This window comes from Gracilinanus agilis, chromosome 6, assembly GCF_016433145.1.
Source record: "Gracilinanus agilis isolate LMUSP501 chromosome 6, AgileGrace, whole genome shotgun sequence".
Taxonomy (NCBI): Eukaryota; Metazoa; Chordata; class Mammalia; order Didelphimorphia; family Didelphidae; genus Gracilinanus; species Gracilinanus agilis.
The window spans coordinates 286,490,735-286,509,167 of record NC_058135.1 but is presented as its reverse complement, the minus strand read 5'-3'; the positions used below and the strand labels follow the sequence as shown (position 1 = coordinate 286,509,167).

General features: G+C 39.8%; 1 protein-coding gene across 1 annotated transcript in view; it reads right to left on the bottom strand.

Moving 5' to 3' along the window:
- The window catches only part of LOC123252772 (solute carrier family 22 member 11-like), a 43,272-nt gene extending 28,879 nt beyond the window's left edge, over positions 1-14,393 (bottom strand). The window contains exons 1-4 of the mRNA XM_044682017.1: positions 13,992-14,393; positions 13,279-13,382; positions 7,101-7,255; positions 6,836-7,004 (exon numbers count right to left, since the gene is read on the bottom strand). Coding sequence (XP_044537952.1) covers positions 6,836-7,004; positions 7,101-7,255; positions 13,279-13,382; positions 13,992-14,393 — 830 coding nt within the window. The remainder of the gene's footprint in view (positions 1-6,835; positions 7,005-7,100; positions 7,256-13,278; positions 13,383-13,991) is intronic.
- Between the last annotated feature and the right edge of the window lie 4,040 nt (positions 14,394-18,433).

The following is an 18,433-nucleotide window of genomic DNA, read 5'->3' as shown; positions in this document are numbered from 1 at the left end:
TTTTTAAAGATTTATTAACAGCCATTAGAAAAATGAAGCCACATGCCATATTAAGAGTTAGTTTGAAAGACCTGCCATACCTCCACCACTATCCTGCTTCACCATCAAAAGAGAGTGTGCCCTTCCAGGCATGTCCTTTTTATTCTTCTCTCTATGTTATTACACTTCCTGTCTATGTGATTACACAAGAGGAACCATGGGAAATGTAGTTTGGAAGAGCCCTAAATGTCCATAGGAAGTTTAGATCAGGGACCTTTGAAAAATATTGAAAGTTACTGGAGAATGAAAAGTTGTTAGTAACAAAGTTAATGTATGACTTAATCCATTATTTATAAGAAAAAATGTATGTTGAATGTGGAAATCCATGCCAACACAGGATTATTAACATTGCCATGTTTGCTTGGGGCAACCTGTCAGTTGCCCTTGCTGGAATGTTGACCATGACATGAGCCTTAGGGTAAACACCAACTGCCAGTTGGGCCAAGGGTATATAAAGCCCTGGAGACCCAGGGTAGGTTCTCTTCTTCCCTGACCTCTCGCTTACCCGATACCCTCTGGGGCCAGTGGGAGTGGGAATGTGGGTACTGGTTAGGCCTAGGATAGGGTTAAATCAATCCTGCAGAATAATTTATCAATACTATCAGCACTACTGGCAAACCTTTAGTCAAAGATCAACTTAATTTATTATCCAGAGATCGCCTCACTCTGACCCAGGGCTCCCTGCCCTGGGTCAGCAGAAGAGCATCCAGACAAGACCTATTAGCAACCTGAGTCAGATAAACCTTTCACCCTAGTTCTCAGTATTTCCTAACCCTCTTTCCACTGCCTTGTTTCCCATTACTCCTGTTATCAATAAACCCCTTAGCCTTAACCTGAGAACTTTGTGGTTTCTGCCTACCATCTAAGGCCAAGTAGGGACAGCCAACAGGAAAAAACAGCAGGTATAAACTCCATTGCTGAAGGGCAGGAAGTTCAACATTTACTTCCTGTCAACCTACGATACACCAATAGGAAGCTAATTCCTCAGCAGGAAAGGGGCTAGAAATGTGACATCTTAAAGGAGCCTGCTGTCTCAGTGAGAGTTACACTTGACACTCAGTTAACTTGGGTTGGATCTTTGATACATTTATAACCAGTTTCAAGCTCAGCCCAGGTTCAGCTCATACTATCCTTTTATAAATAGCACCTCATTCCTTCTAGTTTCATTACTAGCATAAGGCCCTTTTACCTATTCATTACAAAACTTAAAGAAAGGGTATAAAAAATAAAGCCAGCCCAAGGCTGAAGCAGAAGAGTCTTTGAGATACATGATTGAAATGCAGACTGTATTCATTCATCTTATCTGCTGACACTATCACACCCCTCGAGCCCCTAGACCAGTGGGGAGCAGGCTCCCCATTAAAAAATATTTCCATTAACATTGTAGAACAGGGCTTGAAATGGAATCTCTGTTCTGTATAAAGCTTGCTTTTCTTTCCCAGCATTTTATGCATTCAGCATGCCACTTTCAAAGGTGTCCTGCTTGTCTGTTATTCCTTCTGGCTTTTTTTTTCATTCTCTTCTCATTTTTGTTGAGGGGGTATATAGAACTTTATCTCTACTCTCTACCTCACTGAACTTCTTTCCTCCAATGAAATAAGAGAAAATTAAGTCCTTGTAATAAATATGCATATCTGGTCCTAAGGTTTTAGTTATTTCCAAAAGCATACAATAGTATTTGAGGCCAGAATTTAGATTAAGTCCAAAGCTGGAGTTGGAAGAGACTACACCTACTCATTTGCCAATCACAGGATAGAGGTTGCTATTGTTTCCAAAAGTGCATGGTGGTACCTAGTCCTGAATTTTAGTTAATCTCAAAATCAGGGTTAGTAGAACCCAGGATTCAGCATCAAAGCTATATGTCCTATCTATGAACAGGTCCATGGAGACTTCTGTAAGGATACCCTGCCACCATATGAAGTAGGACAAGGGCATCAATAGACCACAGGGGACCCAAGTTGTTGGAAGTATAAGTGGCTTGGTCATATGTGTTCCCTACATCTGCGCCTCTCTACTTTTGAATTCTGAGTTTCTACTCTTCCCCCTGTCACTGTTTATATTTTTAAGAGAGTGTAAATCAGATTTAAAGGAGACATGCTTTGTTGCTACTATCATTATGATTTTTCAATAAATACTTTCATTTTGGGAGCTCTCTACTAGTAGCAATGCAATGATCCAAAACATTTCTGAGGGACTTATGAGAAAGAACACAATCTACATCCAGTGAAGAATTGTGGGAGCAGAAACACAGAAGAAAAACAACTGCTTGATCACATAGGTCGATGGGAATATGATTGGGGATGTAGACCTTAAATGATCACCCTAATGCAAATATCAATAAAATGGAAATAGGTCTTGATCAATGACACATGTAAAACCCGGTGGAATTGTATGTTGGATATGGGAGGGGTTTGGGAGGAGGGGAGAGAAAGAACATGAATCATGTAACCATGAAAAAAATTTCTTAATCAATAAAATAAAATTTAAAAGTAAAAAAAAAATACTTTCATTTTTGGAAAAAAAATCCCTAAAAAATGAATATGCATAGTTAAGCCAGAGAGATTCTTCCATTGGCCATGTCCAAAAATGTGCATCTCATTCTGCATCTTGAGTGGGTCACCACTCTATCAGAAAATGGCTCTTCAGAAATCCTCTGGAATCCTGTTTGGCCATTACACTGAACAGAGTTCTTAAGTCTTTCAGAGTTGTTTGTCCTTACAATGTTGTTCATATTATAAAAAATGTTCCCTGGGCTCCACTCACTTTACTCTGTGCCAATTTAAATAGATTTCTCTATAATCATGTCTTCCACAATTTCTGAATGGTGAAATACTATTATTTCAAATAGTATTATTTCAAAAAATAGTCAAATTCATATACCGTAATTTATTTAGCCATTTCCCATTTGATGGCCACCTGCTTAGTCTCCAGTTCTTTGTCACCGTAAAAAGAGCTTACAAATATTTTGTTTGTATAGATATATGTGTCATATATATATATATATGTATGTATGTATATATATATATATATATAATGTTCTTTTATTTCTTTTGCATGTGAGATATAGTGATACTGATGGGTCGAAGGGTACGCATTGCTAGTGGCTTTGAGGACTTAATTCCAAATTGGTTCCTTCAGTGGCTAGACTAGTTCACAGGTCCACCAAGAGAGCATCAGTGTGTCTGTTTTATCACAGCCTCTCCTCCACTCATCATTTTTCCATTCTGTCATCTTTGCCAATCTGAGGAGTGTCTCAGAATGTCATTGTTGCTTTATTTCACATTTTTCTAAGTACTAGAAATTTGGAGCATTTTTCACATATTGACCATGGGACTGCAGTGGATAGGGCACTACATGAGGAATCAGGAAGACCTGAGTTCAAATCTTGTTTCAAAAACTAGGTGTGTGATGACTCTGGGAACAGAATTGTTATGAGAATAAAATGTGATAATATTTGTAAAGCAGTGCTTTGTGAACTTTAAAGTTCTATTAACATACTATCTATCTATCATCATTATTGTTAATCTTCTTGACAGTTTGGATTGATTTACTTTTAAAACTCCATATCATTTAATCATTTATCGACTGGTAAATGAACTACCTGGTTTTCTCTTTTCTTGTTCTCAGATAATTGTTCATTGCCATATGAATGGAAATTGGAGACTCTGATGTTTTATATAGTGAATTCCACCTGATTTTATGTCAACTGCCAAGTTCTAATGGTCTCAAGTCTCTTCAAGTTGGTTTTAACAATTCAGTTCAATAAAAGAACCTGTATTAAGTGCCTACTGGACAGGACACCATTCTGGGGGCTGATGAAATGGAGAAAAACCAAATGAAAATAGTCCCTGCCTTCCAAGGGGTTCTGTTGTACAGGGCGAGTGGCTGATAAAGGGAATGATGATAGAAGGCAATTTGGGGAAATAAAGATCACTAATAACTAGGGGCACGGGGAATGCTTTCCCATTGTATTTGGCACCGAAGGATTGTTAGAGGGAAAGGTAAGTTGGGAAAACATCCCAGACATAAAAACACAGCCTGTTCAGAGGCACATAAGTGGGACATTGAAAGATAAATTTGGCTACAAAAGAGGTGTGACAAAGGAAATAATGAGAAGTTTGGTTGAAGCCAGTTTGTGAAAGGATTGAAGTGCCCGGCAGGGGAGTTTGACTTTGATCCTAGATGCAAGAGGAAAGATCGGAGAGGATGGAGGAAGCCAACAAGGTTTTGATCTCTTGAAGGGAAAAATCAGAAATCATCACTGAGCCTCCTTTCCAGCCTGGAGGTTCTGAAACAGAGGTAGCTAAATTCCCTTGGAAATCCAGGTTCTGTTCAAGGGGGATCCTCTCAGGGCAGGGACTCAAAGGGCAGGACTTCAAGTCACTGACTTCAGCCACTGAATCAGGGTGGGTTCAAGTAAACGGGCACCGGTTCTCTATGGAGTGTTCTCTGGGATTTTTAATTTTCGTTATACCTTGTTATCATCTCTGTTCATGTTGTCTTCCCAGAGAGAATGTCAGCTTCTTCTTTTTTTTTTTTTTTTTTTTTTAAACCCTCACCTTCTGTCTTGGAGTCAATACTGTGTATTGGCTCCAAGGCAGAAGAGTGGTCAGGGTAGACAATGGGGGTCAAGTGACTTGCCCAGGGTCACACAGCTGGGAAGTGTCTGAGGCCAGATTTGAACCCAGGACCTCCCATCTCTAGGCCTGGCTCTCAATCCATCTATGCAGCTGCCCCTGAGAATGTCAACTTCTTTTTTTTTGTTTTTAAACCCTTGTACTTCGGTGTATTGTCTCATAGGTGGAAGAGTGGTAAGGTGGGCAATGGGGGTCAAGTGACTTGTTCAGGGTCACCCAGCTGGGAAGTGGCTGAGGCCGGGTTTGAACCTAGGACCTTTTGTCTCTAGGCCTGGCTCTCAATCCACTGAGCTAGCCCAGCTGCCCCTACTTTAGGTTGCAGTTTCTTTAGCAGATGTAGTTTTTACAGGGTGGGGTTGCTAGCCCCACGCCCAACCCTCCTCCTTTTTCATCTGGGCTAGGGACCGTCCTTAGCCCAGGAGTGGTAAGGGTGAGCGATAGGGGTCAAGTGACTTGCCCAAGGTCACACAGCTGGAAGTGTCCGAGGCCAGACTTGAACCTAGGACCTCCAGTCTCTAGGCCTGGCTCTCAATCCACTGAGCCACCCAGCTGCCTACATAGCTGAAAACTTCTCCCCTAATTAGCTCTTTGAGGAAATCTGAATCTCCCTTAATGCAGATTTAGCTCAATTTTATGAATGAGTCCAAGATCAGGACCTCATTTCCTTAGCCAGTCTGAACACTCTTCCTGTGCTATATCTCTTCCATTTCACCTAGTGGCTCATCAGAGATAGCTACATGGATCAGAACCTTTTCATACTAGGTCAGAATCCCTTTGATTGTTTTGGTTCAATCCTGAGTTAATGTACAAGGGGCTAGCATTTTATCATTCCCTTTAGGTAGGATGGCAAATTGCCCTTTTACACAGTTACACACACACACACACACACACACACACACACACACACATACACACACTATTCCTTTATTTATAAAGGGTTGGTTGGTTTATTCTTTCCTTTCTTCCCACTCTCCTTTTTTCCTCTTTTTTCTTTTTACAAAGGAATAACTAAGAATTTCTTGTCTGCCTTTTAATGGAAGGTTTGTGTGATTTCTATTTTCTGAAATGATTATATCTTGTGCTCATGCACTTTATTATTATTATTTTTTTAAACCCTTGCCTTCCATCTTGGAATCAATACTGTGTTTTGGTTCCACAGCAGAAGAGCGGTAAGGGCTAGGCCATGGGGGTCAAGTGACTTGCCCAGGGTCACACAGCTGGGAAGTGTATGAGGCCAGATTTGAACCTAGGACCTCCCATCTCTAGGCCTGGTTCTCAATCCACTGAGCTACCCAGCTGCCCCAATTCATGCACTTTAAAATAGATATTGACTTCTTGTACTCTGAATCATTTGAAATTTTCTTGCAACATGCCTTCTGCAGATCAAAATGAGTTTAATTGTAATTGATCCTTATAACAACCCTGGGAGGTAGGTGCTGGTATTCTCATCATTTTACAGAAGAGGAAACTGAGGCCCAGAGAGGTTCATTGACCTCTTCAGAATTAAACAGCTGGTAAGTGTCTGAGGCAGGACTGGAACTGAGGTTTTCCTGACTCCAAGTTCAGTCCCCTAGCCACTATATGGTCTAGCTGCCTAGGAAATGGGGAGGGAATTTGCCTATAGATTTAGACTTAGGAGGAACTTCAGCAACCATCTTAACCTAAAATTATGGCTTTAGAATCAGAAGGAATCTTAAAGGTCTCCTAGACTGACATAATCCTTTTCCGTAAGAGAAAACTGGGATATAGGGAGAGTAAGTGATTTGTCCAAAGTCATGCACCTTTTAAGTAGCAGAGGTGAGATTTGAACAGTCCTTTTTGCCTGGAAATTGAAACATTTTTCTATCTCACTCTTGTGTCTTGGGAGATTCTTTTTGGTTCTTTGGGGAAAAGTCTATCATTAATAACTTTCATGTTTTTCTTTATTTCTTATAACTTAGAGATAATTTGATGAAGACATCTGACTTCAAGTCTATCTCATCCATGCATTGGTTTTAACTTCTTACTTGAACTCTGGTCCCTGATGGGAAATATTTCCCATCCTCTTAGGAGATTTGAAACATCCTGAAATGAACTTTCCTATTTCAAGAAGTTTGAGATTCTTCTCCCTCCATCTGCAGCCAACTCAGAGAGAAAACAAGAGTCCAGGTGGCACTTACCAAGAGATTAAGAAGAAGGCAAGGAAGGGAACAGACATTGCCAGCTGGAAGTTGCGCCATTCCTGGATGCCATAGGCCAGAATTCCAAGAGACAGATATCCCATATTGGAGCCCAGATTCATAACGATTACTGCCAGAGGCCGCCACTGGCTGGAGATCCATTCCAAGACTAAAGGGAAACCCCAGCAGAAGATTCATTTTAGACAAAGGTTGGATCTCACAGAACAAATGAAAATGTTGAAAAAGGTCCAAAGAGAAGATTTACCAACAATCCCATTGGCAAGTAAGATTCCTGCCACAGAAAACCCAAAGAGGAATCGACAACTGCAGTAAATGGGGAATGACTGAGCAAAAGCCATCCCAGTGCTGAAGGTAGCCAAGATGAGGTAATTTGGAGGCAGTATCTTTTTTCTTCCAAACCTACATCAAAAGAAACCTAACAGGTTTCACCTCGGGGCAGAGGAATAATGTCGTTTCTCCGCCCAGCACACTCTGGTAACTTTCTGGACTTTAAGCCTAACTCCTATTAAGTGAAGGGTTCTCCAACAAAAATATTAATGTAGTGATCATAGGGTCATAGATAGAGTCTGAAAGGGACCTTAGAGGCCAACTAGTCCAACATCCTTATTTTATAGGGGAGGAAACTGAGATCTAGAGATTGGATTGACTTTAAGTTCCCACATGTAATGTCAGACACAGTATTTAAATCCAGATCCTTTGACCCAGGGTTCAGGGCTCTTTCCTTTTAAACAATACCCTTAGTTTTTCAAGACTGGGGATTCTGGACTTTTTCACATGCAGACTGTACCTTTGATTGGCTGGTTCCTCAGACGTGTTCTCACCTGATAAAGATATCTAGACAAATAGAATCTTGCTGGTGCATATAGCATCTCTTAAGTGGGACAAGGTGATTGATGGAAACAATCCCTACCCTTACAATTTTGTAGCAAGGAAGAGGTTATGCTCTCAGAATGAAAAATCACAGATGAAATTGTCACCCAATGCACGTAAATGCTCGTTTGAAATGCAGAATTCTTTGAATGATTCCAAGCTTTCCCAGGAAAATGAAAGGCCCATTAGTACAGTTTAATGGAAAGAATGATGATTTTGGAGTCAGATGACATGGGTTCAAATTCTGACTCTGCTGCTTACTATCTACATTCTGGGAGATACAGGGAAATTACTTGACCTTTCCATTCCTTAAATGTGGAGGTTGTACTACATTCCCTATAGCAGACTACTTCCCACTGCCACTCTCACTTATCTTTAATCGCTGCTTCCTGAGGCCCATAAACAAGCCTTAACCTTTTTTCAAGATGGGCACCATATTTCTCCTTCCTCAATAAAAACTGGTCCATGTACTCCTTAAAGGTCACATTCCATTTCTTTCCCTTTTGTTACTAGACTCTTTCAGAAGGCTGAGTCTGGAATCAATGGATGCCTCCCTTTCCTTTCTTCTCATTCTTTTCTTAATTCTACAGTCTGGCTTCGGACTTTGTCGTTCAAATGAAACCCTGCTTTCTCCAAAGATCTCAGTGATCTCTTCATTGCCCAATCCATGGCCTTTTCTTCAATTCTCATTCTCCTTGACCTCTTTGAAGGCTTTGACCTCTCTTTCCTCCTTGATACTCTCTTCAATCCAGGTTTTCAGGGCATGGATCCTTTCTGGTTCTCTCTTTACCTGTCTGGTTTCTTCTTCTTAGTCTTCTTTGCTTGATCTTCATTTAGATCACAACTATTAACCATGGGTGCCATCCAACGCTGTGTTCTCTCCCTCTATACTATTTTTCTAAGTGATCTCATTAACTCCCATCAATGGTCATCTTTATGCAGATTTTTCTCAATTTTATTATCCATCCCTAACCTTTCTCCTTATTTCTAGTACCACATCTCCAACTGCCTACTAAACATCTCAAACTGGGTATATTATAAATGTATGTCTTAAACTCAACATATTCAAAACTGAACATAATAGCTTTCCCCCAAGCCTTTCCTTTTTCCAGATTTCATTATCATTGTTTTGAAAATTATTTCTTTTTTTTTTTAACCCTTGTACTTCAGTGTATTGTCTCATAGGTGGAAGATTGGTAAGGGTGGGCAATGGGGGTCAAGTGACTTGCCCAGGGTCACACAGCTGGGAAGTGGCTGAGGCCAGGTTTGAACCTAGGAACTCCTGTCTCTAGGCCTGACTCTCACTCCACTGAGCTACCCAGCTGCCCCTATTTCTTTTTTAAAATAAAATTTTATTCATAGATTTTGTTTCTAGGTATCTCAGCCCTTCTCTCCCCTTCCCAAACCACAGATGGTGTCATCTGGCAAAAAGATAAATATATATAAATTATGCCCTTCATCTTTCCATTTTTCAGTTCATTCTCTGGAAGTGAATATTCACAAGTTATTCTTCAAATAGTAAATCAGTAGCTGTATATAATGTTCATTTGGTTCTACTAGTTTATCATTATCTCATGGAGTTCTTTACAAGTGTTTTTCTGAAATTAACCTGCTCATTATTTATTACGACACAGTAGTATTCCATCACAATTATTTATCAACTTATTTAATCATCCCCAATTGGTAAACATACCCTCAATTTCTTGTTTTTTGACAAAGAGAACTGCTAAAAATATTTTGGAACATTTGGGTGCTTTCTCTTTCCCCCTGATACCCTTGGGAAATAGATTCAAATTTCATTTCTTTTAATTAGTCACTTTCTTACCCTCCCACAGAATTAAGATCATGAGAAAAATAAAACCCATTATAAACATGTATAATCAATCAAAACAAATGTCTGCATAGGACATGTCCAAAAATTTTTGTTTTATTCTCAGCTCTGAGCCTCTCACCACTCCTTCAGAAGATGCATATCACACTAGTCCTAAAGAATTCTGGTTGGTCATTATGCTGAGAAGAGTTCAGTACACTAACATTCCATTCCATTTATATGCTGTAACTCATTTATCCATTCCAAAAATTATGCCCCTCAGATTCCCACTTTGTCATCTCAAAAAGGGCTATAAATAATTTTATATAGAAATTATCTTTCTTAATTTACCCTTCCCCTCCTCCTAATCCCCCATTTCTCCTTTATTCTTGCTGAGTAAATGTATTTTTGTACCTAATTCTGTATCTGTATATTCTTTCTTCTTTTGATTAATTCTACTGAAAGTGAGTTCAAGGGTCAGCCACATTCCACCCCTCCTCCTTGCCCACATAGATATCAACTTGTGCTCCTCTTATTATGTGACATCATTATCTCTAACCTTCCTTCCCCTTCTCTTCCTACTCATGCGCTGTATTCTTCTTCCCTTCTCTGTCTATTCTTTTTTAAAGATCATGAAGACATGATAGCACCTCTCCCAGGTCTTTGCTAATTGAACTCCCTCTATGAACCCTGATGATGATAGTGTTCAGAGGGCATACATATATCATGTCTTCCACCCCTGTATTTGAATATAAGTAGCTTATATCCTTCTTTAGTCCTTTATTGTTATTCATTCATATTTACATTTTTGTACTTTCCATTCCTGAATTTGAACTTCAAAATTTCTCTAGCTTTTGCCTTAGTAGTCAGCTAATTCATTAAAAATCCATTTTCTGACCAATAAGATTTTATTCAGTTTTTTTTTCTTGCTTTCTGGAATACTATATTCTAAACCCTCTACTTGTTTCTGATTATGGCTACTAAATCCTGTGTGATCCTGATTGGCTCCCAAGCGCCTGAATTCTTTCCTTCTGGTTGCTTGCAGTATATTTTTCTTTGACTTGGAAGCATTGGATTTTGGAGATGATGTTGCTAGGATTTGATTTTAGGTTTCTTTTGGAGATGCCCAGTGAATACTTTCTAGTTCTACTTTACCCTTTGGATCTAAAAAATTGGAGAGTTTTTTCTTCAGACTTCCTGAAAGAGGATGTCTCAGTTATTTTTGGTCACGGCATTAAGATAGCCCCGTAATTAATTTTTTTTCTACTCCATCTGTTTTTCTGGTCACTTGTATTTGCTATGAATTATTTTATGTTTACTTCCATATTTTTAGCTTCTTGACTGATTTTAATAATTATTTTTGGCTCTTGACATCATTGGCTTCCATTAGGTCCATTCTCATTTTTAGGGAGTTTGATTCAAGGTTGTGCCTATTGTGTCAAACTGTTAATTCCCTTTCTGATTCTTTCCTCCATTGCTTTCATTTCCTTTTAAAAAATTTTCCCTTGAACACTCTCATTCCATTTATGGAATTTTTTCACGCTTTAAAAAAACTCTCCCTTCATCTCTTCCAAAAATTTGAGTTGAAGTTGTGCCCCAAATTAGTTTAACTCTGAGTCTTTACTTGGAGTTATTCTCTTCCCTCTGTTTGTGTCTTCAATCTCCCTTTCACTATGACAGCTTATCATGCTTTGGATCTTTTTTTGTTTACTCATTTTTTTCAGCCTCCTTCCTGACATTGGGCTTACTATTAGGGCTGGGCTCTGTACATTTCTGTAATTTTAGGCTGGTCTTGTGGTTGCTTTCTTTGCATTGTGCTTTTCCAGGTTCTGAGAGACAGCTCAGGTTGGAGACCTACAAGCTTTCAGTGCCTCCAAAATATCTGGAACAGAGCAAAGTCTGATTGCTGTTTACCCTTCCCACTCAGTCTGAGCTCTACATGTTCCTCACCTGGATTTGGGTCTGAATAACAGTATGCTGCCGCTACACTGTGTCCCCGTGGAACAGGTGGAAAACTGTTAACTCAAAGCAGCAGATCTGCAAGTTTTCCTATGGTCCATGATTCCTTCCCGGGTTATTGTTCTTCAGGCTGGGCTAGATCTGAACTTCTGGTTTCTGAACTTTCTCCTTATTCTGTATACTACCCAGGGTCTTCCTATTAAAAAAAACTGGACATCATGGCACCCAGACATTTCTAGGTCCCCTGCTCACTCTAGGCAACAAAGCTGAGAGCAGGCACCTTTCTCTGATTCAGTGCTCCAATATGGGTCTGGGGTTGGTCTGGGAACTCCTTTTGCACTGGTGCATAATCTCTCCCTGGGTACTGGAGTGTTCCTTGTGCAGTGAGCTCCTGACCTGACTATCCCCAGTGTCTACAGATTTCTCTTTTTGTTTCTCTATGACAACCTGGGCAAAAGAACTTATGGATTTTTCTAGCTTTCTATGTCAGGATTCCACCTCATGCATTTTTATATACCAGTTTGGAGGAGTTGTAGCAAGAGATCAGCTGCATTGCTTCCTTTGACTCCATCTTTGCTCTACTCCTGGAAATTCTCTACATGCTGTTGAAGCTATCATTCTCATCTCAGTCGCTTTCATCTTAGGTGTTATTTTGAACTTCTTCACTTATCCTGTATATTCAATCTTTGCTAAATACTGTTAATTTCTCCTCTTGTATATGGCCTCCCCTTTCCCCTTTCTTTCCTCTTGGTACAGAACCTCATAACTACTACTTGGAAAATTGAAATATGCTTCTGGTTGATATCACTGGTTCAAGTCTCCTCACTAGAGTCCATCCTCCAATCAATAAAGGGCATTTAGTATCTCCCTAAAGTATAGTTCTGATCATGTCACTCCCTAACTCAACAAATTCAGTGGTTTTCTATTCCTTTCAGCATCTAATATAAAATGCTCTGTTTGGCTTTTCAAACCCTTCACAATCTGTTCCCTCCTTCACTTTTCCATGCTTCTGATCGTCATTGTCTTCCATGCACTTTATGATCCAAAGACAATGACCTTCTTGATGCTACTTGTATAAACACGCCTGACTGTACATTATTTTCACTGTTGTTCTCCCCTACCTGGAATGCTTCCCTCCTCATCTCCTCCTTCTAGCTTCCCAGGCTTAAATTTCAACTAAAATTCCACTTTCAGTAGGAAGCCTTCTTCCTAAATTCTCTTTAATGTTTGTGCCTTTCTTCTGAGATTACCTCCAGTTCAGAGTGTATGTTTCTTGCATATGTGCAATTGTTTGCATGCTGTTTTCCCCCCCTCAAAGAAAACTCTTTGAGGGCAGGAACTGTTTGTGTTTTTCCTTGTACCCCTAGCTCATGGTGTAATCCCTGACATAGTGAGTATTTAAGAAATACTTGTTGAAACTGACTTTTGACTGATCCATATTCCATGCCCAGCCCATCACCAACCTCACTGTCTTACTGTATTTTTTTTCAGCCTTCGATCCACCTCTACACTCAGTTCTAAATCTGACCTTAAATCTTTCTGTTCTTCTTAGCAGCTTATAAAGCATAGGAAGAAAGCTAGACTTTAAATCAGACATCTTGGTTCAGATTCTGCTTTTGATTCTAGCTATGTGACCTTGCACAAGTCTCTTTACTGCCTTTGGCCTTCTTTTCCTCCTCTATCAAATGAGTGAATTAGACTAAATCATCTCTAGTGTCTCCTTCCAATTTTAAGCCCAAGGCTCCCTAGGTTTCAGAAGTATCTGTGTCCAGATGAAACTTACCTATCTGAGAGATAGCCCCACGTGATATATCCCCCAAAAATTCCAGTGAAAACTATTGACTGGGACAAGGACTTCAGTGTCCGAGAGTCACACATGAGGTCCCACTTAAAGAGAAGATGAGAGCATCAGATCTTAAAGTGTGGTAAGAGAATTTGGGGCTCTGTTATTTTGCTGCCATTGGGATGAGAGAAAGACTGTGAGGGTAAAGAAATTCTGGCTCAGATTCCTTGCCCCACTGTGACAAGAGAGCACTGGCTCCATTATACCAACTGTACAATCCATCTTGGGGCATGAATGTTGAGTTCATTTTGACCTTGACTTTCCTGATACAGCCATCCTTACCTTTGCCCTTCTCACATGTCTACCTTTATTTTCCCCTCTTACTTTCTATGAAAATAAATTATATCTACCCTGATTGTATATTTTACATTTTATGGAAAGTTGTTGAAGCTCTGAGTTCTATGACCTTTTCCCTCTCTGTAGAATTTGCAGAATAACTCCCTTTGCATTATTGATTTGATATTTGGCAGCAGAAACTAATCAATGGATCTCTCACCAGTTTTATCATGAGGAAAACTGTGAGCTGGAGGGGTAGCAGAGGAGATGAATGAGATTCTATTATTCATCAAGGAAATCAAGTTCCAGATCAGAGTGACCTTTTGGAAAAGAAGATAAAATCTTCCTGAAATGGGGCAGCAGGAAGGACCTCTTACCTCAGTCAAAATGGAAGAAGTGACAATGCTTTGGTCATAAACCCAGCCAACCACACATGGCTCCATCTCCAGTTGACTAAAATTTTGTGCTGTGGCATTTGGGAACAAAGCCTGCCACTGTGGCAAGAAGAATCGGCGATAGCTCTCTGGTTTCCCATTGGAGTCCAGGGGGGTGGAAACCTTTAGCAGGGAAGTAAAATTAAGGTCCTCACTGACATTGAGCAAAGCAGAGGTATTGTCAAGCAAGTGAACCCAGCACCGGTGCTCAGGGGTAAAGGCAATGAAATTCTCTAGGAGAAAATGGCTACCTAGAAACATTAGAAAGAGAGTGAAAAAAAAGACATGAAAGATGTGGAATCTTCCCTTAACTCCAACTTCAGACAGGAGAACTTCAAAGGTCATTATGCTGGCCTCACAAAGTGATTTTCTTCATAGAGAAGAATGGTAATTTGACAGCAACACAATCCAAGATGTATTTTTTTTTTAAACCCTTGTACTTCGGTGTATTGTCTCATGGGTGGAAGATTGGTAAGGGTGGGCAATGGGGGTCAAGTGACTTGCCCAGGGTCACACAGCTGGGAAGTGGCTGAGGCCAGGTTTGAACCTAGGACCTCCTGTCTCTAGGCCTGACTCTCACTCCACTGAGCTACCCAGCTGCCCCTAAGATGTATTTTTTTAAACTAATATAGACTCCTCCTTCTTCAGGACCTTTCTTCTCCCATTGATTGAGCAGTATAGGCAGGCTGTGTTGTTGATGTTTGTGCAGTTGATGATTCTCAAAAGTTTCAGACCATTCATGAAGAAAACCCAACCCAAGATTAGTATTTAGGCTTGAAGGATATTTCAGCACAGACCACAGTCTCTTAAATATCCATTCTATGAGGGGACCTGCATCCAAAGGATCTCTAGCAGAGCCCCAACCTACTCATGAAGTCCAAGGTCATGAGAGGGAGACCTATAAAAGGAGCTGCAGGCATTTCCAGAAAAAATGAAACATTTTCATTTAAATCATAGACTGAATAAAATCAGCAGTTTTTTAGGTTAATAATGACAATGATGCATGAACAGTTTGGTTAAAAATCAACTTCAGATTGGAAAGAGAGTAGTGAGGACATGGCTGAATTAGTTGAGAATAAGAAGGTATGAGCTACGAGAAGCCCTGGCTGGTTTGTGGTGATTCAGATCCTGGGCCAGTGATGGGCAATATGGTGGGAAGAGGGCTAGGCAGGAGGTCAGGATAGACTGTGTTTGAGTTCCCCCCTGAGCATTACCATCAGCAAGCCAGCTAAACATTCTGAGACTCAGTTTCTTCATTTCTAAAATGGAAATGCTAACACCTTTTGCATTTATCTCATCAGGTTTTGGTGATGGTCAAAAGCAAGACCAAGCTCTCTCCAAGAGATTATTCATGATCTTTCATGGATCTTCTCAGTCCTCATCCTCCTTGACCTTTCTGAAGAATGTTGAACACTCCCTCCTCCTGGATACTCCCTCCCACCAAGGCTTTCCTGACATAGCTCAGTTCTGGTTTTCCTCTTATCTGTCATGCCTCTCTTTCTTGGTCTCCTTTCTTTCAGCTACGTCTCTCTCCCTTTGTGTGGAATGTACCCCAGTTCTGTCTCAGTTTCTGTCTCTATCTCTTTGTGAATTTCTTTGTTAGGAAGCTAATTAGGTCAATGAACCTGTAGTCAGGGAAACCTGAGTCCTAATCTAGTTTTATTTACTTCTTATCCATGTGACCTTGAGCAGCTCATGCAACCTCTCTCTGCCTCATTTTCCTGGTGTCCAAAATGTGGACAATAATAATACCTTCCTTTCAGGGTTGTTGTGAAGCTCAATTGAGATCCTATTTGGAAAGTGCTTTGTAAAACTTAAAGCACGATATGAGTGCTAGTTATTATTATTTTCCTCTAATCCCAGTGTGCTTGTCCATGCCAATTCGTGTCTTTCTTATTTTGATTTGGGTAACATCTCACTTCCGATCCTGGCCCACTCTTTTCCCTTGATCTCTTCCCTCAGCAGCAGGGCTAGACATTCACCTTACATGCTCTGCTTGGCTTGGCAGGATCATGGGATAGGTTATGGTCACATCACCATCTCTCCATTTGACTTCACTACCTGCCTTCTCTGACTGACCTTTCCCAGAAGGAAGTTCCTCTTAGATCAAAAGGCAGCTTAGGGAAATGCAACAGTCCCTGTGGACAAACACTTGGCTCCCATCAAGCCTCCACAGCCATGTCTCTATGGAAGAGTTGGCCTACGCAGAGGATGTGGACAATGTAAGAAATAAGAAAATAAGAGGAATTCAGGAAATTGGGAAACTTTGTTAACCAATGCACAATGAAACAAGTAGGACTAGGTCAAAATTTCTTCAAATGATGACAATAATATAAATAACAATAATAATAAAAGGCAGCCCAATAAGATTAATTCTAAAGTCCAACCTTGATCCCCAAGATCTTCATTCCAATTCTATGCTTTCTCTAGTGACCTTGGGAACAGGGGGAACTATGGGATTAGAATGTTGCTTAAGGTATCAGATATAATCTTTAGTCAATTTTTCTGAACTGTTTTTCTTCATCATATTATTTTTGTCCTGTTTAGATGTCTGAATAGACAGGCATCAGGAAGGGCCATTGTGGAAAGGGCCATCCTTTCCTTCAGCCTTCCCTGAATGTGAGTCTTTCTGTCTCTGAAGTGCCTTTGGAACCAGTGGTTTCTGCTGTGGCTCTCCTGAACTAACTGACTCTTCTGCATTTCTTGTCTTTGTAAAACATGTGTGTAAAGGGAAGTTTTTGATCAAATTGGGGAGTTTCCTAAACAACCTAATAACTCTGGATTGAGGGAGGGTCCCAAACAACTTGATAACATCAAAGCATGTAGGCCACTATTAGATCAAGTTGAAGAAAATAGACAGAGGAAAATAATAGATGGGGCCCAAGAAATGTTGAATGACTGCCTGGGAAGAGCAATCCCACCTCTTGCGGCCTAGATAAAAAGCCAGTTGGTGCTTCTCTGAGATGGTCATTCTAACAGTGAGTTCAGGAATCTGCTCCATCCTTGTGACTCTTCCAATGGCAATTTGTATGCCACGCAACTTTATGGCTCTCAGAGAGGTGTGCTCTATACAACCTGAAAGGGGGAATTGTTTGAGAATATTGTTTCCTGTCCCCAACCTTCAATAGAGACAGTTGAGAAGATAGTGCTTGGCACCAAGAACTGGCCATCAGGGGATGGGCAACCTCAGAGCCCAGACTCCAATAGAGTAGACCTGGAAAGACTTTTCCATGTCTTGGGATAAGGGCTCTGGATCTTTCTGATCTTGCCTAGGATTTCAGTGACACTAGAAGTTGAAAGTTTGAAATTTGAAAATTGCCAGTGCCTGGTAGATACACAAGTGAATTCTATCAAACATTCAAAGAACAACTAATCCCAATACTATACAAATTATTTGATATAATAAGCAAAGAAGTTCTACTGAATTCCTTTTATGACACAAAAGTATAGTACTGGTTCCAAAGCCAGGTAGATCAAAAACAGAGAAAGCAAACTACAGACCAATCTCCCTAATGAACATAGATTCAAAAATCTTAAATGGAATACTAGCAAAAAGAGTCCAGCAAGTGATCAAGAGGGTTATCCATCATGATCAAGTGGGATTTATACCAAGAATGCAAGGATGATTCAACTTTAGGAAAACCATCCACATAATTGACTGTATCAACAAGCTAACAAACAAAAATCACATGATTATCTCAAAAGATGCTGAAAAAGCCTTTGACAAAATACAACATCCATTCCTATTGAAAATACTGGAAAGTATAGGAATAGAAGGACCTTTCCTAAAAATAATAAACAGCATATATCTAAAACCATCAACAAGCATCATATGCAATGGGGATAAATTAGAAGCCTTCCCAATAAGATCAGGCATGAAACAGGGATGCCCATTATCACCTCTATTATTTAACATTATACTCGAAACACTAGCAGTAACAATTAGAGAAGAAAAAGAAATTGAAGGTATTAAAATAGGCAATGAGGATACTAAGCTACCACTCTTTGCAGATGATATGATGGTCTACTTAAAAAATCCTAGAGAATCAACTAAAAAGCTAGTAAAAATAATCAACAACTTTAGCAAAGTTGCAGGATACAAAATAAATGCACATAAATCATCAGCATTTCTATATATTTCCAACACATCACAGCAGCAAGAGGTAGAAAGAGAAACATCATTTAAAATCACCCTAGACAATATAAAATACTTAGGAATCTATCTACCAAAACAAACACAGGGATTATATGAATACAACTACAAAACATTTTCTAAACAATTAAAACTAGATCTAAACAATTGGAAAAACATTGAGTGCTCATGGGTAGGATGAGCTAACATAATAAAAATGACCATTCTACCCAAATTAATTTACCTATTTAGT